General features: G+C 49.8%; 5 protein-coding genes across 5 annotated transcripts; 3 read left to right on the top strand and 2 right to left on the bottom strand.

Annotated features, from left to right (window-relative positions):
* Positions 1–16: 16 nt before the first annotated feature.
* On the top strand, positions 17–2,014 carry ASPBRDRAFT_52899 (uncharacterized protein; the record flags this gene model as incomplete). Its single annotated transcript, XM_067626969.1, has 10 exons — positions 17–47; positions 103–206; positions 259–520; positions 577–607; positions 667–748; positions 807–844; positions 904–1,001; positions 1,083–1,477; positions 1,546–1,711; positions 1,800–2,014. The coding sequence occupies 10 exons, from the start codon at positions 17–19 to the stop codon at positions 2,012–2,014; spliced, it is 1,422 nt and encodes a 473-aa protein (XP_067482164.1).
* A 185-nt stretch (positions 2,015–2,199) lies between these two features.
* ASPBRDRAFT_118460 (uncharacterized protein) lies at positions 2,200–8,731 on the bottom strand (the record flags this gene model as incomplete). Its single annotated transcript, XM_067617177.1, has 7 exons — positions 2,200–3,363; positions 3,429–3,804; positions 5,048–6,125; positions 6,183–7,131; positions 7,186–7,432; positions 7,720–8,150; positions 8,453–8,731. The coding sequence occupies 7 exons, from the start codon at positions 8,729–8,731 to the stop codon at positions 2,200–2,202; spliced, it is 4,524 nt and encodes a 1,507-aa protein (XP_067482163.1).
* Positions 8,732–16,608: 7,877 nt separating this feature from the next.
* On the top strand, positions 16,609–18,399 carry ASPBRDRAFT_52897 (putative MFS sugar transporter; the record flags this gene model as incomplete). The annotated part of the gene is made up of 10 exons (XM_067626968.1): positions 16,609–16,762; positions 16,853–16,890; positions 16,986–17,093; positions 17,160–17,290; positions 17,352–17,426; positions 17,473–17,626; positions 17,760–17,861; positions 17,914–18,064; positions 18,104–18,207; positions 18,241–18,399. 10 exons carry the CDS (start codon positions 16,609–16,611, stop codon positions 18,397–18,399), a joined length of 1,176 nt encoding a protein of 391 aa, XP_067482162.1.
* A 471-nt stretch (positions 18,400–18,870) lies between these two features.
* Positions 18,871–22,672, top strand: ASPBRDRAFT_119877 (DNA-directed RNA polymerase III core subunit RET1; the record flags this gene model as incomplete). Its single annotated transcript, XM_067617298.1, has 3 exons — positions 18,871–18,937; positions 19,007–19,802; positions 19,858–22,672. 3 exons carry the CDS (start codon positions 18,871–18,873, stop codon positions 22,670–22,672), a joined length of 3,678 nt encoding a protein of 1,225 aa, XP_067482161.1.
* Positions 22,673–23,009: 337 nt separating this feature from the next.
* Positions 23,010–23,960, bottom strand: ASPBRDRAFT_118537 (uncharacterized protein; the record flags this gene model as incomplete). Its single annotated transcript, XM_067617180.1, has 1 exon — positions 23,010–23,960. The coding sequence occupies one exon, from the start codon at positions 23,958–23,960 to the stop codon at positions 23,010–23,012; it is 951 nt and encodes a 316-aa protein (XP_067482160.1).
* Between the last annotated feature and the right edge of the window lie 457 nt (positions 23,961–24,417).

Raw genomic sequence — 24,417 nt, 5'->3', positions numbered from 1 at the left:
TCTTGAATCAGGAAAAATGAACAGGGAGATTCCAGGGTTTTACTATGGTAAATGACATGGCTCTCTCTTCATCCGGTGCAACGATCATTGACCGCTCAATAGACCCCGAAAAGAAAAAGTACTTCAAGATCCAGGCCAATCACAAAGCCACCCCAGGATCGCAATACACTCAAGACTCTGTCAAGCGGAAGCGCGTAGACCAGGAGGTAGGTGATCCAATCTTCCAATTTCCCTAAATGCTGCTGACCCTTCCCATAGAAGCGTCAAAAGAAAATACATCTGACGAAAAGAGCCACCAAAGAGAAAATCAAAAGGGCGGCTTTTCTGTCAAATCCTCTTCTCGGAGTACAGAGGGAGATTGGTTCTGAACTTGTATCTTCCAGCATCCGACAAGAGCAGAGAAGCTTGATTTACGCAAGCCAGCTTCGTCGAAACCAACTTCACCAATTCGAGCCCTGGCCTGATGAGTATACCATCAAGCATGTGTTGCGCAACAAGCGCTCAGGTATCTTGATAGCCAGTAAGTCATTCCACTTGTATAGGTTAATCCATCGATACAATCTAACAACACAAAAGGTGGCCATCGTGGTGGTGAATCGTCTGTTTCGTAAGCTCAACCTTCCGTCCTGCGCGGTCGTGTATCCGGCAAGCTAACCGCCAACAAAGGGTATGCTTCCCGGATTGCGACCAAGATAAATGGACATATAATCGAACCATGGAGCGTGTCCTCTTCAAAGAACCTTACAGAGTAAGTCTACGAACACCAGTTTCCATCGAAAACCATACACGAACTCACTTCCCCACAGCTATCATCCGTCTCCCTAAGCCACACTGGCTACCTATTGTACGAATCAAAGACACCATCCTCCCATCCTGTGACTGCTAGGTAGCTGACAGGATCAGGGCGACAATGGATAGTGGTCCGAACGGCGACTCATTCCTGGCGCCGCGAATGCTACCCGACCCTGATGAGGGCGGTGATTACCGGTGGCCCACGTCATGTACGTATCTAGCAAGCCCGCACTCTCAGTGATTGTACACCACGATGACCAAAGCTTGCTAACCTCTGACCTACTATCCAGTTTACCACCCAATCCGTCTCCGCACATCATCATCGCTATGGTGTTCATCCGCGTGCCCAACCGGCGAGATGCCTCTTTTCGCCGTTGGAACCTCAGACGGACTATACACACTAGAAGGATTTGGCAGCTACTGGGCACTTTCGAAGAAGTCGTTCCCTAACGACATACTAACAGGAAAGCCGACCCTCCATCGCCGTGTGGACTCGTCCCATGCTATCGTCACGAGTGTCGAATGGCTCTCATCCGACGTAATAGCTGCTGGACTCAAAGACTCGGCTATATTTCTCCACGACCTGCGCAGCGGAGGCAGCGCAACCCGACTTCAACACCCTCACGCAGTTACCAAGATGCGAAGAGTAGATCCCTACCGAATCGTGGTGGCGGGTATAAACTCGGTACGTGTTATGTCCTTCACACCTCGACGAGTATCGTATCTGACAAAACATTAACAAATCTACTACAGCTCCAAATGTATGATATCAGATACCCGCCAAACGGCCTTCAACGCAATCCACAACCGAACAAAAAACACCATACTTCAACCAAGCCTTATCTTACGTTTGCGGACTATTCGCCGGAAGGAATACCGGATTTCGACATCAGCTTGGAACTTGGGCTCCTCGCTAGTGGTGTGTAATCAATTCTCCTATTGCTTCTCCGCCTTCCGCCATTCTGCCCATTGCAAGACACCGAGGTCGGCTAACAACTTCATGCTAGCATCCGACGAGCGCAAGATTCAGCTCTTCTCTCTCCGTACCGGCTCTCAGGTCTCTTCACCCTTATCAGGTTACCAATACGAAAATCCCATTTCCTCAGTCTGCTTCGAATCCGGAGACGGGTCCCTCCATGGACCCCAAACACCTAGCTTATTAGTCTGCGCGCAAGCTACGGTGGATGAATGGATATGGTCGAACACGCCCAAGACGAAATGAAACGATTCATGTGACCAAAATAATAATAAAAAAAGAAAGGATGCTCTATTCAATGCAACGCTCATTGGGAATATAACTAGAAATACATGAGTCAAGAATGGATCCATGAGCATGAAAAAAAGAAGAAAACCAGATTGATTCCAGATATGCATGCGTCAACGGTTATATCCATACATCCGGGATGTTCAATCCAATCCTCCCGCCAACCATTCGCCAACCTCGACGCCTACTGTTTTGGCCAATTCTCCAATCCAATCGCCCGAGACATTGACGCACCATTTCTCACCAGCATCCGAGGTTGTGTTACCGCTACTTAAACCTCCTGACCCGAGCCCCATGCGACCGCCGGTTTCACGACCTGCCGCTGGCACCACGAGCCGTAACCGACGTAATGTAGCAAGCTCCGCATATATCGCATCGGAAACCGCCGCCATTCGGATGGGGTTTGCTGGGGGATTGGGGTCAATGGCGTGGTAGATAGCGATCAGTCGCTCCAAGGGAAAAGGACGGGCTGTTAGGATTGTTGACGGGCCGGTGATACCGGCGCTGCCGCCCACAGTTGCTGAAGTAGTGGCGGAGGAAGTAGCAAAGGCAGACTCCAAAGTCGATTTAGTGATGCGAGTCTTTTCTCTTTTGCCTTTCTTGCTAGGGGTCGACGGGCCTCGGCTCGCCTCCCGACTATCCTCCGCCTGGGCCCGGGAGAGCAGCTTCAACCGTCGCCGATGATGTGCGCGTTTATTCCGCGCAGATAGGGAAGAGGACGAGAATTTCGAGAAGAAGATAGTATCGAGTCGTTGAGGTGTATGTGAGGCAAGGTATGCGGAGGTCAAGATCAGGGTCGGGAAGTAAGGTAAAGAAGGAAGGGGTGAGGGGGCCGAGACGACCGACATGGACGGCTTCGATAGGAGTGAGCCATTTGTGGGTGCTGATTCTTCGGTGACAATGTGATGTACGAGAGCGCCTTCGCCTTGATGGCGGAATAAAGCACGGTTTTTGACAAGAAGTCGAGAGAAATCCCATTCGTTGCTTCCACCGGGCGGGATATCGCCGTTGGTGATAGGAGCGATGAACTGAGGCCAAATCTTCTCACATATCGACCTGAACGTAGGAATAGAACTCGCCGTAGGCCCAACCAGAGAGTCATAGATAGCGGATACAAAATGCGGGTATAATTTCGACGCCGTCCCGTCCTCCAGACCACTCACAGCAGGCGGCCCCGCGTTCAAGATTATGGTGATTGCCTCTTTGCGCGTATACGGAGGAAAGCTAATATGTGGAACACCGGCAGCTTGAAGAAACAGCGGCCGCGGACTAGAGCTGAGGATAAGGACGACACAAAGGGATGGAATCTGCAGTAATAAATGAACCCATTAGCGACGAAGGACCACCAACAAAACGAACGGAATAAACATACCACTTCTCCCAGCCTTGCCAGCGCAGACAGCAGTGTATGCGGTGCTTCACGCTGCTTATCTATCCCATCCAAAACCAGCACGAACTTGCCCTTGTCGCTGGTGTTTCCCCCCTCCGACAGCGAAGCAAGACATTCGCCCAGCAGCACAGCCAGGGAGCTAACATGCTCGCATCTTCCCTTGCCGTATTTTTCCCATTCGTCGCGTTTCCCAAGCGCTTCCAGTGTCGCCCAAAGGATCTTTGTAAGAAGGTGACGGCCTGTGATACATTCGGGACTCCGGACAATAGCATGTGGTACTTCGAGGGCAGCGAGGACATTGCGGACAATAGTGGATTTGCATGTTGCGGAAATTCCGTGCACGACTAATGTGGATGGGCTAGAAATCTTAGGCTACTCGGTCGCGTCTATATGTTAGCTGTTTGTTTGGGGTCATTCACGAGAATTCGGAGGATCTGGGGGAGAAAACATACGCCGAGAAGACTGGCGAGCTGCCTGGTCTGGAGCTCTCGACAAGGCCATTGTTTACTGAGCGACCGGCTGATGTCTGAGGGAAGCATAGATATGAGTGATAGGGCCCTAGAGGCCTATAGCTTCCCTGGATATGTTTTATAAGAGTCGAAGAGACGTAGAAAAACAAGAACGATTGTATGCGCTTTCTCGACTTGAGGTTTCGGCTTTCGCAGCGATCAATGAAGAAGAAACGCGGGTAACGGTCATACGCAGTCACGTGTTTCATACATGCTCTCGAACACACTTGGAACTACGAATATGAATGAGTATCGATCTTGCAATATCTTAAGAAGCTGTGAAGAGCAACTAATCACTAAATAACATCTTATTGCCTAAAATATGGGTACATCTAATCTACCGGTACTGCTGATGGAACAGGCGGGAAAGGATGTAAAGCAAGAGACACCGCAAAGCTGGTCATCCCAACGTGCAACCAACGGAGTGCAAGTTTTGCACAAGCTGGGTCCAAATTTGATAACAAAGGGGTAGTCATAGGCAGGGTGTGCAGTCTGTTCCAACTTTACCATCCACTGATTCATCCAGAAAATCAAGAACAGCCGCGCCGAGCGAGCCATGCAGACAGGCAAAGCCTTCTCCCGATGTAGGTGTCGAGATAGCAGGGTTTGGTAGATAGAAACAAAAATAACACAAAAGGAGAGGGGGCTAGAAGCACAAACGGGAAGCGAGAACAATTATGAAACAGCAGTCTTTGCTCCTGACCATGCAAGTAGCATGATCGACGGAGGTGGACTCGTGGGCAAATAAAAAGAAAACAGGTAGGAAAACAAAGTAGAAACAATCGAAAGGTATGGTCGTCAAATGGGTGCTAAACGAAGCTCCAGGGCGTTGAAAGAATACAGGACATAAATGAAGTGCAGTAAATGGCTTTATCATCGTTTACATCTTCTCATGAGATATGATCCGGATATGCAAGAAATGTTGCATGAAAAAATGATCTTGTCTTCGTATGGGATTCTGGTCTTTTCAATTTGCTGACAATTTGTCATCGGGGCCGTAAGTCATGAAGATCGTAGCGTCGTCGCACTATGAGTACAATTCAATGAAGAAGGACGGGTGAACCAAAGCGCTGCGTAACGAATCAGAAGTACGCATACAACTGACTTTGAGCACCAAGATTGCCGTTGGCTTGCTGAACAGCTGAAGCAAAGATAGCCTCGCCAGAGGGAGCGTTGGAACCCGTCGCAGAGCCAGCGGTGGGAACAAAGTTCTGGTTTCCAAACTGGGAACCGACGGGGAAAGGATTGTGTTGATACATGAATGACTTCTGTGGTCCCTGGAGAGGCCCTGGAAGCTGGGCGGAATTCATCTCGTTAGGCGTCACTTGTCCGCTAGTCGCGGCGCTTCCCCTTCCTGAGCCTTCGGATGCCATCATTTTACCAGCAATACGACGACCATGGGGAGTTTGGCGTATAGAAGGCAAGATAGGACGGATAGAATCGACAATCCGCGCCCGAGTCTCGGCATCGGCGAAGTCCATGGCCGTCTGCACCACATAGTTCGCAAATGAGTCGCGGAGCATCTTCTCAAGCTCTGCCCCTGCCAGCATCTCATCAATCATCTGACGCCGAATCTGAACGTCAGCAGTACGAAGGCACTTCTCAATGACATTCGAACTGAACTTTTGCTTGGACAGGGCGGGGATGTTGCCTCTGAAGTTTTGACACAAGGGCTCAGTGAAATGAGGCTCAGCAAGGTCCAAGATATATTGCACAACGTAGTTCCCGAAAGGATCTTGAACAAGAGCAAATGCATTCGCAGTGATTTGAGCAATGAGGCGCGCTTTCTGATCACCAGACGCATGGTCGATGCATCGTTGCAGGACACAACAACCATGGCGGTGAGTACCGACGACCACACAGTTGGCGCCAACGGCATCGTAGATGAATTGAGCGTCCTCGGCAGAGAGACGGTTGAGACACTTTTGGATCACATGGTTTCCGTTGAGATCCTGAACCAATTCGACAACATGGTCCTCAAGCGCGTGGATGACTGTTTGTGTTTGTTCGGCTGTAGAGATGAACTCTATCATCTTCTGGAGCGCCCTGGTGCCGTGCTGATTAAGAGCAATCTTTACGAGCTGATGGGCAGCGTTGTTGATCAAATCAGTCCGCTGTTCATCGTTGGAATATTCGAGCAATTTCTGGCACAGGTAATTGCCGAACGGATCTGTCAAAAGCCGTCAGTAAAAGATCTCGCTACGTGGGTTTAGAGTGGTTAACAAACCTGTCATCAACTCGACCACATGGAGGCGTGTTTCCTCGAAGATCATTTGTACATGCTCCGGGCTACGTTCTTCCAATTTCCTCTGCAGATACCTGCAACCGTGTTGATCCTTACAAAGGCCATACAACTCGCCCTTGTAATGCTCAAGGGGAAAGTTTGTGAACCGAGAGAGCTGAGCGCTATCGTTATCGCCACTCCTTCGGGAGGTAACGCTTTTGGCCGACCCTTCAGGCATGCGATAAGTGCCATAGGGTGCGTACCCAGCAAAGGGAGCTGCGGCATTGTAGTTTTGCAGCTGACCGCTGACCTGCACTGGAGCGCCCATGTATGCTTGAATGCCATACCCATAGAAGGGTGCCTGAAATGGGGTCAAAGTAGTTGGTGCGACCGTGCTGCTGCTATTGGCAGGTCCGGTGGTGATTGGTGGACCGAAAGGTGTGGCACTAGCTTGCAGAGTAGTCTGCTGAGACCGGTTTCCCTGCAATTTCGCTTCGTCGCGTTCAGGAGAGTCCCTTTGTTGGCGGGAACCCACCGAATTCACAGCTTGAATTCGACCCAGGTTGGCATTGTGTTGGATCTGTTCGGCATGCGTCTTAGGAGGAGTGACAGCGGGATTGAAAGGTTCGCCTTTGACTGTAGGCAGATCGTTGGTCGAGTACGAAGACTGCAAGGATGCAGGTCTGCTGGAGGCAGTAGCAGTCAAATTTTCAGAACTGTCCTCGGCGCTGTAGAGCAGGTTCGCCTCCAGCGAATGTCTAGAAGCATGACGAGCGGAGTTTGAAGAATGAGCATGGTTCTCGTCAGTTTGGCTACCCAACTGACGGAACATGTTCAGAGCGTTCTGTGGCATGCTCTGATGAGTAGTGCGATGCCGACTATGAGTGTTCCAGCTCTCGGGGTTGGGAGTACGTGAATTGGCGAGATCCAGGGCGTCCGAGTTCGCAGACAGCTTGGACTCCTTGTCAGCAAAATGTGACTTTTCGCCCATAATGCTTGAACTTACCAGGCCTGAGTCGTCCCTGCGAGACAGAGTTGGGAACTTGTCGTCGGTGTCGGTCAATTTAAGGATACTCTTGAAGTCGGGTGTCGGGATCCTGTCCTCGTCCTTCAAAGTTGCCCGGTCGTCTTCGTTATGAAACAGGTATTTGGAAGCATTAAATGACTCCAAACCAGTCGAACTGTTGAAGCCCGATAGGGTCGGACGGATCTGTGATCCTAGGCCTGAAGAAGGCATTGAGTAGCGATGGATACTGAAGATGTTTGTTAGTGAGGAGTGGTTGAGCAGATGAGGAGTCGGGAAATGGTAGCAAGGACTTGAATGGGGGGTTCAATGAAAGAAGTGTTCACTCTGAAGAAGTGAGGGTAGATTGAGAGGGGAAGAGAAGGAGAGATGAGAAGGGAAAGAGGCTGCGGCCCTATTTATACACTTCCAATAGGAGCGAGTGTTGCAGCAAGCTGGACCAGAACAAAGAGGCTGATGAATAGGATATCAAAGAGGGGCACATGGGGGAGAACAGTAAGACAACTCGTTACTTACGATGGGCCTGGACGAAAAGGTGAAGTAGGTTCTTGAGTGAAGTCCTCCTTCTCTGAGTTCCTTCTCGACCCGGGAACAGAGTGAACGGAGAAGCGATTGGTAGGTGTCTGAGCAGAGTTGTGATTCACCTGGCTCGGCGGAGTAGTGACTTGAGCAGGTGCAAAGACATTGAAGAAGCCAGGAGAGGAAGTAACACTTGAGGTTGAGAACCGAGTAGGGCGTGTGAAAGCAGGATAGCTATTCTCACGGTACTCTGGGGGTGTCGTAGGTTCGCTCACAGGACCAGACATGCCAACTTTGGCCAGGTTTTCAGCAATCCGCTCCAAGTCTTGCTTTTCTTTCTCATGTTGCATGTCTAGAAGCTTCATGTCTTCCTCGAATCTCCTCCTTTGTTCCCGCATATATTCGATGTGCTGGCGCTTCTTCTCAAACTGCGAAATTGTCAGGAGCAGTTTCAATAATAGCGGGTCATCAATGAGCAAGTGAACAGATGTTTCAAGAACTCCACAAACGGAAGTGGGTCATGATACAACCATGCTTCCAGTGGATACTCAGAGACGAACTAAGCAACGAAGGTAAAAGTCAAGTGCCAAAGCAAACTGTATACATATAGCACAAGTCTAACGAAGCGCCCAGCGCTAACAAAATAAAAGACCTCATGTATAGTACCGGACGAAATTCAAGTCGAGGTGGGCAGGTGCATCGGGGACTCTGGTGACGTGGCTAAGCTTACCGATGAAAGCAGATCCAGATGATCTGGAGCCGGGAGCTGAGAGCTGCTCCCGAGATGATTCAGATGACTCCAGGATGCGAGCTTGCTGGAATCGGTAGTAAAGCGGCGCTGAAGATTCCCACGGACATCGCCCGAAGGTCGCGAGAAAGCCGAAACAAAATTGGAGTGGCCCGGGGAGAGCGAATTATAACCAGGGAAAGGGGACTCCGAAGGAGGCGACCTTGGGGAAGGGAATCGCAGCTCGTCGAGGCGTTCACTAAGTCCGTTCTTGAATGCCATGGTGGGCAGATTGTTCGGGACGGAGAGTACACTGGACTGATATCATCAGCGAGCCATAACGAGTCAGCAGTCAGCTTATATCAGGATGGAGCGGACGAGTGCGAGGCTTAAAAGGGCAGAGATGGGACGATCGTCATCCTTGGGGGCGATTGCACGCAAAGCAAAGGGCTGTGGATAGAGCACAGGAACCAAGGAGTTGGGAAGGATGAGTTGGTTGGCGGTGTGCTGCTCCAGATAACGGGGCCATGTACGGAGTAAGGGAGTCAAGAGGGGTTGAGGGGTGATTTGGCGGAGAAGATCTCGGAAAAGAACAGCGACTTACACGCAATGAACGCCTCGAGAGTTAAATTTTCAGGAACAGAAAAAGAGACTTTTTGCTGGCCACGATTCTTGTGCGCACGCAAGTAAGGACCGGTTTGATGGGGGGTGGGAGTTGAGAGCTGTCCTCCCGCCTAGAAATGCGGTTCCTGACGGTGCGGAGATCAATGATGGTGGTAGAATCACAGGGCGTTTGGTCGTCGGTATTGCTTGACCCTACGCTTTCTCGGGAACGAGAGCAGCGTGGACCAGCAAGGAGAATAACGAGCGAACGAACACTAAGAAGATTGGGGGAGGGGGAAAGAAATAACAATGGAGAAGGAAAGATAATAATTGTTGTACAGGGAGCCTTGAAGTCGACTAAGAGGGAGAGGGAGAAGAAGGGGGAGGGGAGGAGGGGGGAAGAAAGGCGACAAGAAGAGTGGGAAGCGAGAGGGGAAGAAAGACGAGGCGTGGGCGGCTGGGAAAGCAAGCGGGGAGGGAGCCTGTTGTTTAGTTGCTAAACTCGACTCGTTTTGGGAAGCGGAGCGTGAAAAGCTGCTGGGAGGATGGGCGATGGGCGATGGGCGCGATAGTATCTGTTGCCCCCTTCCCGACAACTTTCCTGGGATGGAGCTCCCCGGTCGTCTCTAACTACCCTGTCAATCCATTTATTAAAGTGCATGGGCGAGAACGTCCCTGGGACTACCCGTGGACATGGCAAATTTGATACAGTAGTGACTGTCTCTCTTACTCTTTGTCCCGCGGTGTAGATTGCATCATATCTTTTACTCTCTCGTTTTCCGACCGTATTTTTCTAGTAATTCTACAACGTTTTGCTCTAATTTAATTCCTTTTCTCAAGCTCCGAATATTTGAAGATCTCCGGGGGAGGGAAAGAAAAAAGTAAACTACCTTTGTACGTACCAAGACCGAGCGTGTTCGGATTCTACCAGGCGTACGTGATGAAATACGAAGCTGGTAAGATAAAAAAAAAAGAAAAGAAACGAAAAACAAAGAGCCCATTCATCACCCGTTAAGATTGTTATTAATCAAATCCCACCCCTCCCGAAGCTGGTGAGCTGTCTTTTCTCTGATGACAACCAACTCTCTGGTCGATCATTTGCTTTTCGGACGGATCAAGAATGAATCGTGACCTCCCGCCCCGTGATTGGAGCTTAGATCTCTGACTTCAAATGCTACTGCACGACTTGTTGCGTTGGGACCAGTAGTAGCCCCTGGGTAGGTACAGTATTCCACCCGGGAATTGGGTTTGCAGTATCTCAAAGAACATGGATTCTTTGTCCGGCTCTCTTGCTCGCTCGCTCTCTCATTATCCTCCTCTTCATGTCCTGAATCTTGATTATGGAGGTCTTTGAGCATAGCAGGATCTCTCACGATCGCAGATCAGCATCAACATAACTGATGATTTAATGATGTCCTCCCTGCTGGACAGCGGCGCAAGGAGCACCCCCTGTTGGGTGTGCTGGTCGAGAGCGTGGCCTCTGCAAGTGTTTCTGCATCGGGTGGGGACACCGAGTTGATTAGGACGAAAGATGTGACGGCGGATCACGCCCTAGCCACCGCACGTACCTGGGCCAGAGCATACCCTAAAAAAGGTGAAGTTGGGCTCACAGATCATCTACCTACTTTGTCTGCTTCATCTACTCCGGACTCATGGGCGAGTAAGATTTCCGGGGCTAATAGCGGCTGCGGTGCAAGTCATAGTTTCAACACTATTTTTTTTTTTACAATATTGCTGCCCTTTTTGTTCCCTTACATTCGGTTTCCATTTGGTTTCCATACAAAAGCATGCCCCCAAATGGAAGGATCCTTCCTTCGGCGATTAGATAAATGTCTTGTGCTTTAGGTCTTACTGGCGCGTGGATCTGCGACATTATTAAACGATCCAAAGGCTAACCGAATGTATGAATAGATAAATGTATGTATGTATGTTTGTTACTATGATTACGGGGTTGCTCACCTCTTCGAGGGTAGTACCAGAAAGTCAATATTTACGGATTGCCACGCGCGTCCCAAAACGTACGTGACGGACATTGTTTGGTAGGTTAGAAAAGGCCGGTAACCTCCTTTACTAACCCTTGGCCCGATCCCTGAGGAAACGCAGCGAATTTTCTACTGGTGCCATTCATGGTGGGCTATTTGGTGTGAACCAGGGTTCATCGCCGGATAACCTAACAATGAATCCCAAGCATTCAGAGTGCGGTCAGCCCGATTTCCATGGGTCAGTTAATTCAACGCAATCTCCGCCAGGTGATCTCGACCGATTCAACCTTAGGTGTGTGTCAGCGTAATAAAACCCGGCGGCAAATCGTCGTGGAATTTGAATACCCATAGACAATAGTAGTAATGGGGGGGCGTGACTGTCTCATCGCACGGACGATGGCCAATCGATCCCGATGGGTGAATCCCTCCATGTCAAGTCGAACGGCCCTGGGATGACTGACAGCTGCTGATTGGTGCGGCAGAGGAGAAGCGGTGTACAACCATCCAGGGAACACCAGACGATGCTGATCCATCCGTCTTCGATAGGAGCCTGTCTCTTTGAAGGCTTGAACGGCCCTTTCTAATCGGTTGCCGTGATTTTCTACAAAACTCTCCATTTTCGGTGGCCTGAACCACTCAAAATGTCCTCGCGCTGGGCAGAACCCAGCCTTAGGGCCATTTGTGGGGTTTTCTAAATGCTTCGCGAACCGTAGTACAGAGCATAAGACAGGTCGATGATGGGGCCGTTACGGCATGAGAACATGGTAAAGCCCCGGCGGTGGGGTCAGAATATTAGTAGTATTGGAAAATTCGCAAGTCAATATCCAGCATGATTTGGCTCTGCCGAGATTCGTTCGAGTGGGATAGGATGATAACAGTCCTTGCTGGTGATGACGATCCTAAATGGTTTAGGTATCGACCTAACTAGTAGTCGCTTGTTGGGTAGTTAACTAACTTAGTTAACTAATTAACTAGTAGTAGTTCACTAACATCCCATGAGTCATCTTTTAGACAACTTCGGAAGCTAAACACGACGGACCTATCTGAGGTCGGCAGATGAGAGATGAGCCCATCAGTACCCACAAGATCCAGGGACGAGGTCCGATTTTATGCTAGCCACTGTTGAACTTGAACTACTGATCAACTGGGAACACCCTGAATGTTACCCCTCCTTCTGAACAATGGCAGTTCCAGCGTCGATGAATCCGTCTGTTGTAGAGCATGAGCAAACCAGACACCCCTTGATGGAACTTTGATTGATGATAGTGTTTAGTACTTTTCTAGCTTCATACTGACGAACTGGCCTAAGTGTTCGCGCTACTGTGTAATTGGTCTGATGGACATGTTAAGCGTGATGTGTTTCAGATTGGTTCGCCACCGCCAGCGCAGGGATGTTCGCGTACGGTAGCAAAGGTGGACAGACTAAGTGGGAAGATTGAGAAAAGCAGAGGAAATTCTATACAGACTCTTGATTTAGCATATGCTTTTCTTGCCAGTAATTCAATACTGCAGTTAACCTTGTGATCAGAAGACAACAAGTGCTAATCTGCATGTCACGATCCTCAAGGAAAAAAAGTAGTAGATAATCAATCAATCCATCGTCCATCTCCGTTTAGTTGCCGATTGCGAGATAACGTAATTTTACCCCCCACCAAAGGTGAAATCGCCTCATTATTCCATCCAATACACTGCACAAAGTACTGTTCCTACAGGATAGTACCAACGACCAAGCAGTGCTAATGGCCCCTATGTCCGATGGCTGCAGGAATAGGTCCGAGGGTTATGAAACAGCGAGCCGGCGCTTCTTGCTAGGAGACTACTGCACTAATGGCCCTCGTCTTCTGAAAGTGGCTTGCGCGTGACTCTCCATAGTACTCGACACCATTCATTCTTGAACGTCATAGAACATGTATACGCCATGGAATGATAAGACTGCCGAATGCACGTGATGAACTGACTGGCTCGACAATCGACATACTCTGAATAGATACTAAGTACTTTTACTTCTGATGGTGGGTCCAGCCATTGGGAGGCGTTTCGCCGCTCCGCATTTGTGCTCCCCCTTCTAGTTCAAGTAGTTGCCCACTAATCCTTGTGCCTGAGATTCGTCGAATCGAAATCCTTCCGATGGGGAGGTTCGACTGACAAGTGGCAATGCCTTCTAAAATTGCGGTCAAGAGAGAGCCCACCGCCTCAAACACACTTTGTACACAGTAGTGTCTTCTTGAGAGTCATCTCTCCACAGGCTCCGCAGAGGACTGAATTGATCTGTCGACGAGTTCTAGATACCCACCCCCCAATATCATGAGCCGTTTCATTTGTCTGGAATATGCACAATATGCACCAACAAGGCCAGTGACAGCCGTACTCCATACACCTGCTCTAATTTGGTACCGAAGACCTCCAGCTCCGAGATGGGTGAAGGCAATTATCCCCTGAAGACTGGACGTGTTGTTGCCCAACCCCGCAAATTACGGAGGTTAGCCGATGTTGCAGCCAGATGTGCAGGCCTGCTTTCGAAAGGAGAACGGTTGCTCCCAATGACTGAAGCCAAATTTTGGCCCTCAAGTGCTCTACAATCCCGTCGTTCATGGTCGTCTTGAAGTATCTCATAAGGTCCTTACAGTATAGCAGCACCTCTGAAAGCCGCTGTGGATTTTTTTCTTGGCTGTATGGCCGTTGAATGGGGCGTCATTTCTGGCACCTGACTATCAGCCCACTCGACATGCTGGTCTTCAACTACTGCAGCCATCTGACATGGCTGGTAGTGTGTTACCATACGACAGAGGGAGCTATAATCAAATGAGGACTATTCTAATGCATTACATGAATGGATCCCTTGCGGGAATTCCGGATTTCCCGCGGCTTTTTCGATGGTGCTCTGTCAGGACCACTCCACAGAGGTCACGTATTCGCTTGACGTGCTTCCACAGTTGGAGCATGGCGATGCCCTGCAGAAACTGACTTGAGTTGTACAAGAGCACAGACATGTTGACACTGCCAGTCTTCTCTGTGCACCAGCATCGTCGACTATCTGTGGAGACAGTACCCTTGCTCAATGCAGTTGATACAGATACTACTCAGGATCATGCCTGATAAGCTAATCAGGCCTCGCCCCCCTTTTTTTTGTGGGATGAACCAACAGACAAGAGACACCAATAATCTTATATGGATTTGGCATTCACGCATATTTCACCTGATTCTGCCGTTGTTTCTAGCAAGTTATACGCATTTCAGGCATCAATGACGCTCAGGTGGGTAGTGACCTACTTCGTACGTGAGTTGCCTCAACTGTATACAACGACTGTGGTTGCACGAGCTCAGCGGATAGTTCTATTTCGATTGGGTTGTAAGCCACTAGTCATGCGGCTTTATAGAACCGGAAATAGAACAATGGCTGCTAACAAGGCGCTTTAGATAACTGCCCTATTTGACGGCAAACGCGCTCTTTCATACTTGGGATTTCGCTGACGAATATATTTTACATCAATAGTATGTATTCGTACTTGGGTAATCTGTGGTATTTACGAAGCACCTTGGTCTCTTGTCATTATGATGGGTGAGTGATGGTATCATGCTCGACGAAGCCATCCGTATCATAGCCTGACAATACCATCAACCAGCCTGACCAGTGTACACGTTCTGACATTGCAGTCAAATTCAAAATAGCACAATCAAAGCTGTGATAATTCTCTTACCGAGAAATTGCGGGGAACATTGCACAGTCTACTTTCAAACTATCTCTGCGTCCCCATAACGGATCCATTGTGGCAATTGCCCTTGAGCGCACCAGATAAAATGCGCGATGTGGGATGTAGCTATTGCGACTTCCGGTGAACCATGGCTCGGATGCATGCGTATCTCTCTCATAAACCTTTGGGTTCTCTTGAGGCAACCGGCCCGCAGTCATCTCATCATACTTTGGACTCAGGCTACTCTATTGTTTACAATAGGGCATCATTCGGACACAATGGAGCTCGAATGATTAGCCATATGGTAGCCTCGGGCATACTAACATGTTAGTCTACATTTCAGTTGCCAAAACGGAAATAACAAAAGTATTCTCGGTGATCTTCTAGGAACGCCTGTCCAAACCATAGCTTACCCTGCAGAGGGCCTGAGAATCAACCGTGCCCATCAGAAGTCGCTCGTTGAAAGATGTCAATTGTGTAAGTGGAGAAAGATATCCGAACTTGGTACATATCGTCTTCCCGCTTGCCATGAGTTCGTCCACTTCGGAGACCGGGTACCCATGTAAATGGGCACCATGCAGGATGATAGTAGGGCATCTTGGCTACCAAGGCAGCCAATCTGGCTTAGAATTGCTAATTTATTAGTAGCTCGACCAGACAGTATCACACTCCGCGCGTGCGTTCTATGTAAGTGACACCGGCTGCGAACGGAGAAAGCATGGGTAATAAACAAATAATTCGATCTGCTGACTGGCTACACATTATCCAAGAGCCTCGACCTGGTACATCATGCAGGCTTGATAATAATTCGAAAGGGCAGCATATTACAAGGCAAAATTAGAATTACCTCAGGCAATTTGCTCTAAACCCCGCAAATGACAGCTACTTTTCGACCAAGAGTCAGCCGAAAAACGATAACTGCAGTCACAGTGCACGAGCCTCTGGAATTTCGCGGGCTGTCTGCAGGAAATTAGAGGCCATCCATTTTGAGAAATACCTCTCATGACCTGAAAGGAGGTTATCCCTATTCACTAGGATCTTGGGTTGTGTGCAAGCTTGATGTCATCTCTTCAACACCGCTACACTACAGGCTGCGCTGCAAGTAGGTCGTTCAAAGCAAGAAACATTTCCACTTGGGGATGCAGGTGGTACAGGTCGTCAAACAGACCTTCGATGCTGACCGCTGCACATACATTCGGGATCATATTGTCAGTAGTAGTATGCCTCTGCATCAGCATAGCTCTCTTATTCTCCTGGCATCGGTCTTGATACTCTACCCTTAGTAGTGTATACATCAGTAATAGCGAATACTAGTCATGAAAGAACTTATAAAGCTTTAGTATGGCGAGCAACACATCAATGATGTCTGCTACATCAAACCGTGATAATAGTTGATAATCAATGCCCCTGTTCCTGGTCCTGTTAGTAGAAGTATGACATAGCGAATATGTATTATAGTAGCAGGCTCAGCTAGGAAGCTCTGGTGCGAAGGGCATATAATTTATCACGTATATACCGCAAGGCCTCTAGCAGTCACCCGGGGACGGCATTCGCACTTTCATTCGTAGTCCTCCACTATGCCTTAGTATTGAATTTGCCAGATTACTACTACTACTACTACTACTCTACATCTAATTCCAGCAGCAGCATTAATTGTTCATAGCAGATGCTAGGATAGCGTTATCCCGGATTTTACATGATATTCTACAGAATACAGTCATGGGAAGTCGCTTGTGCGGGGTACAATGAATACGACAGATGAAATTTGATCATTGAAGCTCTACGAACAGCCTTTCGAGGTGCTACACATACCTATGTCAAGTTGCTTTGAGAAGCTGGGCACTTGGCTCTAACCTTTTAGTGTTGTGCTCGCTTTCCTGTTATGGGAACGAGCATTGAAAGCAAGTATGCTAACCCGGGGAGGACAGACTGGGGTCGATGGTGGGGCAGCGTGGGTCTGGACTGTGAAAGGGTCTCTCTGTGTCTTTCTTTATCAGTCAAGAAGGACACTCCCTTTTCATCTTTACTTTTCCCTCGTTATTTATTGACTTAAGGAACAATTACTCTTGATCGGCATTGTCTTCTACTTGCCAATTGACCTCCCAGAAGCAACTCCTTGTGACTAGAAATCGCAATGATACGAGTACACAAACCTCCCAGATACGTTCTGGCCAGTATACTGTGCTCATGCGGGGAACTGCTGTTTGGGTAAGAGTCGTTTCTCTTTGGGCGAGTTACCTCGTACAACGTTGACAGCAGTTTCATAGGATGGACACTGGCATCATTAGGCCTGCCACGGTTATGGACAGCTTCGTTTCACAATTGGGCAGCCAATCATCGACCGTTCATGGCTTGATTGTCTCATCTGTCCTGATTCCGGCCGCGATTTCTTCCTTCTTCGCAGGGTATCTATCTGGCGGACAAACTAGGTAGACGGAAATCGGTGCGCTGATATTTGCCATTGGTGCAGCTTTGGAGGCGGCTGCTGTGCATATCAGGGTGTTTGTTGTGGGACGTTACGTCGAGGGCATAGGTGAGGACTTATATCTAGGCACCCTTGTTGTGTAAATGACTACCCTGTGGAGAATCGTACTTTCGTTTTCTTGGTTTCTATTTGATTGACAGTTACATTTGCGAAATTTCTCCGCCAAGGATCAGAGGAGCGTTGACGACCGGGCCTCAGTTGCTGATCACCATGGGGTTGACGATCGGTTTCCTTACTGTGCTACGGTACTTCTCACGTAAGGTCTTCCTTTTCATGGCGCACGCTTTTCATTATCTTGAGTTGTCTGGCTACTACGTTCTCCGTGGCTTCACTCCTGTGGTTAACCCCCTCACCAAGATGGTTGACCCTCCACGGCCGAAGATCGGAGGCTACTGCAGTTGGGGGCTACCTTGGTGTCAGCCAGGCGGAACGTGAGAAGATTGAGAATGAACAGATCCAAGGCGTTAATGCTGGGGCTGTTGCGAGTGCTTCGAGTGACAGACATGCCCCATCCGGATCCCAATGCCAGCACAGATCAATGATGCAAGAAATCTCTCGATCTGTTCTCAAAAGACGTGCGGACGCACACCGCGCTGGCTGTGTTCCTCATGGGCCTGCAGCAGCTCAGTGATTCTGATGGTGTACTCCATGTGGGTTTTCAGCTACTACTATTGTCATCTCCTGCTGACGTTTGACTTTAAGCATGCTCCTTTGCTCTTCCAGCAAGCAGGACTAGCTTCTTCAGATGCCAGCTTTTTTGCCTCTGGCGTTTCAGCCATAGTCATCTTCGCCGTAACCATTCTCGCGCTCATATGGGCAGACAGGTGGGGCCAACGACATAGCACAATCTATCGTGGCATCGGCCTCGCCTTCAGAATGTTCTTGATATGAGGCCTCTACGCAGGGAATGGTGTACACTATTCAGCCGGTGCAGGCCGGTGGGTTGTCATTGTCTGCATCTTTATTTTTGCTGTCATATACTTCCTCAGCTGGGCAGTAAGTATCATGATCTACGCAGCAAGGATATAGCCACAAAGAATCCGCGCATCGGCAACCAGCCTGGCGCATGGAAGCAATTGGACAACCAACTTCCTGGTCGCACTAGTGACACCGATCCTACTGTCGAAAAGTAGTTTTGGCGCATACTTTCTCTTTGGCGGATGCTATCTGCGCCCTCTTCATACCTGAAACAAAAGGACGAGTTTTGGACGAAATCGAGGAGACTTTTGAGTCTAGATCGCTGTCAAAACCGCTACTGAAGGCCTTGCGTCCTATTACTCGGACAGTCCAGGATTAAGTGACTATACTTGGGGAGAAGCAGTTTGTGTATGTCATGCACATGCACTAGTTAGCTGCACATGCCAGGAATGAAACCGTGCAGCCTGCCATAGCCGATAAGATAAGAAATGCCTGCCTACTAAATTCAGTTAGCCTGTGAATTTGTAAGCTAAATAGTAGGCTAACCGGTCAAGGATAGCTGCTCATTACCTAAGCAATTATTCTGCCGAATTGGAATTTAGCCCGGATATTTCCCCTCGCTGATAAAGAAGAAATTGTGCCCGTCACCCCAGAATGCCGTGATATTCCCCTACACCTTGACATTCGGCACACGGCAGTATTCAGTTCCTCTTGGGGGAGATCATCACCGTCTGAACAGCGATGCCGCCCCGCAGAAGAGCGCCGATCTCCGCGGCGAACCTGCGATCTGCGCAACCTTCAGAGGCAAGTGGCAGTGTTTTACAATTCCGGTATATATGGGTTCCATGCTAACGGCTCTGGATGATATAGGGCGCAGCATCTTCAAAGCCAGGTGCCGCAGATACTACGAAACGCAGACGCCCTTCCCAGACCGCACAACCCCACCGATCCGAACAACCGCCACCACCCAGTGCGGAGGAACAGCAGCAGAAGTCGACCGAGGAGCACGAGCATTCGCATTCTTCATACCGCCACCGCGACCCATTCGATGCGCTTCTGGAACCCTTCTACTACAACAAGTCCCTCACGGATCCGATCAACACTGCGAAAGACAAATGGAACCTCCTGCCGGCTTTCCTTAAGGTCAAGGGATTGGTGAAGCAGCACATTGACTCATACAACTACCTCGTTGAGGTCCAGTTAAAGAAGATCGTCGAGTCTAGCTCTACAATTCGAAGCGATGTCGACCACACCTTCTACATCAAGTTCACCAATATCTATCTTGGTTTCCCGCGCCGTGCCGACGAGCCTCAGGATGCGCGGGCCGACTTCACCTATTCGACCGTGTCCCCGCAAGAGTGTCGTCTGCGTGATACGACGTACGCGGCTCCCATTCAGGTCGATTTCGAGTACGTCCGTGGTCGTCAAAGGGTCATGAGAAAGGGTGTTGCCATTGGTAGAATGCCAGTTATGCTTCGGAGTTCCAAGTGTGTGTTGGCAAACAAGACGCCGGCGGAGATGACGGTGCTGAATGAGTGTCCCTTGGATCCTGGTGGTTACTTCATTGTGAACGGAACCGAAAAGGTCATTCTTGTCCAGGAACAGTTGAGCAAGAACAGAATTATCGTTGAGACCGATCCCAAGAAGGAGATTGTCCAGGCATCGGTTACAAGGTGAGAGATCTTCGTGATTTGACTGGGGAGGTTTATCAATCTAATCTGGCAACAGTTCTTCCAACGAGCGAAAGTCGAAGAGTTACATCGTCCTGAAGAAGGACAAGCTCTATGTGAAGCACAACGTTCTCAGCGAGGATATTCCAATCGTCATTCTTCTGAAGGCGATGGGTATCCACACAGATAAGGAGATGCTTCTGCTGGTCGCGGGTGTCGACAAGGTTTATCAGGAAGACTTTGCCATCAACTTCGAGGAAGCGATCAAGCTGGGTATCTACACACAACAACAGGCTTTGGACTGGATTGGTGCACGGATTAAGATCAACCGCAAGCAGTCGCCCTCTTATCGCCGCACCCATGTCCAGGAAGCCGTCGAGGCTATTGCCTCTGTCATCATCTCCCACATCGAAGTGAAGAACATGAACTTCCGGCCTAAGGCTGTCTATGTTGCGCACATGGCGCGTCGTGTGCTTATGGCCAAGAACGACGCCAGCTTGGTTGATGACCGTGATTATCTCGGAAACAAGCGTCTGGAATTGGCTGGTCAACTGCTGGCTTTGCTTTTTGAAGATTTGTTCAAGAAGTTCTGCTTCGATATCAAGATGAACATTGATAAGGTCTTGAACAAGCGCAACCGTGCTGAGGCCTTCGATGCCTACAGTGTCATCACCATGCATAGCAACCACATCACACAGGGTATGAACCGTGCTATCTCGACGGGTAACTGGAGTTTAAAACGTTTCCGCATGGAACGTGCTGGTGTGACCCACGTGCTCAGTCGACTGAGTTATATTGCGGCTCTGGGTATGATGACGCGTATTAGCAGTCAGTTCGAAAAGACCAGAAAGGTCTCTGGTCCTCGTGCATTGCAGCCATCGCAGTTTGGTATGCTCTGTCCAGCCGACACCCCAGAAGGTGAGGCCTGTGGTCTCGTCAAGAACTTGGCACTCATGACCCATATTACAACCAACGATGAAGAGGGCCCGATCAGAAACTTGATTTTCATGCTCGGTGCCGAAGATATCCAAACTGTGGGTGGTAAGGAGCTCTATGGACCTGGTTGCTACACGATCTCGATCAACGGAACACCGACCGCACTTACACGTCGTCCGAAATACTTTCTTGACGCGTTCCGCAGACTGCGCCGGATGGGACGCATTTCCGAGTTTGTCAGTATCTACATCAACCACCACCAGAGGGCCGTCCATGTTGCAACTGATGATGGGCGAATCTGTAGACCGCTTATTGTTGTCGAAAACGGCAAGTCTCGTGTCAATGCCCAGCACCTTGAGAAGCTGCGCAATGGCACGATGCAGTTCGATGACTTCCTTGCTCAAGGTCTGGTCGAGTATCTTGATGTCAACGAAGAAAACGACTCTTTGATTTCCATCTACGAAAAGGATATCACAGAAACCACCACCCATCTGGAGATCGAACCCTTCACAGTCCTCGGTGCTGTCGCCGGTCTCATTCCTTACCCTCACCACAACCAGTCCCCCCGTAACACCTACCAATGTGCCATGGGTAAACAAGCTATCGGCGCGATTGCCTCCAATCAGTTCCTGCGTATCGACTCGATCCTGTACCTCATGGTCTACCCGCAAAAGCCCATGGTCAAGTCTCGCACCATCGAGCTGACCAAGTACGATCAGCTTCCTGCCGGACAGAACGCCATCGTCGCCGTCATGAGTTACTCTGGTTACGATATTGAGGATGCCCTGGTCTTGAACAAGGGATCTGTCGACCGTGGCTTCGGACGCTGCCAGGTGTTCCGGAAATACGTCACCAACCTGAAGAGTTACTCCAACGGCACCAAGGATCGACTGAGCGGTCCAACCTACGAAAACGACGCGCCGATCCGCAAGCACGCGCTCCTTGAGAGCGACGGTCTCGCCGCCGTCGGTGAACAAGTCAACGCCGGCGAAGTCTACATCAACAAGTCCACGCCCGACCAGTCCATGTCCTCAGGCTTCCCCAACTCCGACGCCGGCCGACCCGTCTCATACATGCCAACCCCCATGACCTACAAGCTCCCAGACCCCGCCTACATCGACAAAGTGATGGTGTCCGTCACTGAGAACGAGAACCAGCTCGTCAAGGTCCTCACCCGCCAGACCCGCCGCCCTGAAGTCGGCGACAAGTTCTCCTCGCGTCACGGACAAAAGGGTGTTGTAGGTATCATCGCCGACCAAGCCGACATGCCCTTCACCGACGCCGGTATCAACCCGGACATCATCATGAACCCTCACGGTTTCCCCTCTCGAATGACAGTCGGAAAGATGCTGGAACTCGTAGCCGGTAAAGCGGGCGTCCTGGCCGGCCAACACGGCTACGGCACCTGCTTCGGCGGCAGTCCCGTCCAGGAAATGTCCCAGATCCTCATCGACAACGGCTTCAGCTACGGTGGCAAGGACTACCTCACCTCGGGTATCACGGGCGAAGCCCTGCCCTTCTACGTCTTCACGGGTCCCATCTACTACCAGAAACTGAAGCACATGGTCCAGGACAAGATGCACTCGCGTGCTCGTGGACCCCGCGCTATCCTCACCCGTCAGCCTACGGAAGGTCGTTCCCGTGACGGTGGTCTGCGTCTGGGTGAGATGGAACGTGATTGTTTGATCGCGTATGGTACCAGTCAGCTTCTGCTGGAGCGGTTGATGATTTCGTCTGACCGTCATGAGATCGATGTCTGCGAGCAGTGCGGGTTCATGGGCTATTTGAACTGGTGTCAGCGGTGCAAGTCGTCCCGGAGCGTGGTCAAGATGGCTATCCCGTATGCGGCGAAGCTGTTGATTCAGGAATTGATGAGTATGAATGTTACGGCGAGATTGAAGCTTGAGGATGAATTCCCTGAGATGAAGGGGCGGTAAGCCTGCTTCTTTCTTCTCTCTCTCTGCTTCCATCTCGGTGTATGGAATATGATGGGATATATGGATCAAGAGGAAATGAACAAACACACAAGTCATTACAACAGCTGATTGATGAGTGATACAAAAAGACAAAAGTTGGGGCGTTTCATTTGGTTTGTGGAATGATCATCGGAGTGTACATAAAACCGGTTCTGGTTTCTCATTTCTTGTTGCATGCATAGCGCTCGGCGATCGTCGATCTATTTTCTAAATTCTTCATTGCAAATATGCAAATATTGCAGTAGTAGACTCTTCCTCCTCCGCCATCTAAATATCTAATAGTTACCACTAGTCGAGATCATCCTTCAATAACCTCCCTCACCAAATTCCAATATCTCCCCCCATCCACCCTCATATGCTCAACATGCCCACTGGCCTTCCCCCATTTCTCCCTCCTCACTACACACTCACCACCAAATAATCCCTCCGCCTCCACAGCATGCTCCTCCACATCCCTCCAATCCACCAACCCGTCCCCCTCCGAATAAACATAACAGCGCCGTCTCACACCATCCCCAACCACACTCCTATCATTCAGCATTCGCCTTCCCTTACTCACCTCATCCTCAGCGCCAACCACCCACCTCATCCCAAACATAACAAGCAACATACACCCCAGCAATACTTTCCCAATCCACTTCAGGATGACATTCTTAGGAAGAATGAACGAGAACGCACGGAACGCACCGACCAGCGAGGGTTTTCCGGGGGCGCTGTCAATAAGCAGTGAGTTTATGGGGAGGGTGTATCCTGTAGTGGATTTGTAGCTGGAGAGAAGGGTGGTGGTTGTGTGGACACCACCGTTGGAGAAGAGGTGGATGTGTATTTTCTCTTGGAGATGATCCTGTTGGGTGTCGTTGGGTGGTGGATGGTGAAGGAGGAGGTAGTCGAGGGCGGGTTGGAGGGGTGTGTTTGTAGTAGTAGTATTCTTTCTATCCTTTGTAGTAGTGCTGGCGATGAGGGTGGTGAAGAGGGAAGGAAGGCGCATAAAGTCACCCGTGCTGCTTTGAAGTGTGAGGATGCGGGCGCTGGGGTAGAGGGTGCGGTATTGCGCAGTGTATTTGGTGAGGGCGCGTTGGGGTGCGTTCATCCAGTAGGCGAGGATTATTGTTTGTGGTGCGCTGCTGCTGGTATTCTTGCTCTTATCATTGCTGGTGATTTGGGGGGTGAGGGGATCGTAGGCGTGGATTGTTGGTGAGAGCGTGGTGGGTTTGGGGAGGGAGGTCACGCCGATGGCGGTTGATGCCATGGTGATGTGATTAAACTATTATTGTTTTTGAATGTAATCAATATGATGGGGATGCGGAGTAGATGAGTGGATTGGAGGTTGAGGTGAGGTATTTATGTGGATTCTCCTCGACCTCCACATTCTGGGAGTAACACAAGGGAATAGATCTGCTTATCACTTCGGGTTCCTGGATGATTTCCGGGGAATCTGCCGATCTCGGCCGGACGAAAGCTGAGTCGAGCCTCGCGGTTAATTCTACTTCTAGTGCCAATTTTAGTCACTTTAGTGCTACGCTGTGGGTGCGTCTTCTGTCGCCAAGAAACGGCCAGTACATGGCTTAGCCATAGATACATCCTATCAAGTGGTGTGGGCATTGCAAGTGGATCAAGCCAGAAGTGATCGAAATAATGTGATCGAATAGCCTCGTTAACGCCTGTCCCCGCTATGCTCTAAATTCCCGTCCTACGCTTTCGCGCTG

Source organism: Aspergillus brasiliensis, assembly GCF_001889945.1.
Source record: "Aspergillus brasiliensis CBS 101740 unplaced genomic scaffold ASPBRscaffold_3, whole genome shotgun sequence".
Taxonomy (NCBI): domain Eukaryota; kingdom Fungi; phylum Ascomycota; class Eurotiomycetes; order Eurotiales; family Aspergillaceae; genus Aspergillus; species Aspergillus brasiliensis.
The sequence above is the reverse complement of the archived record's forward strand: the minus strand, read 5'-3'. Positions and strand labels throughout refer to the sequence as shown.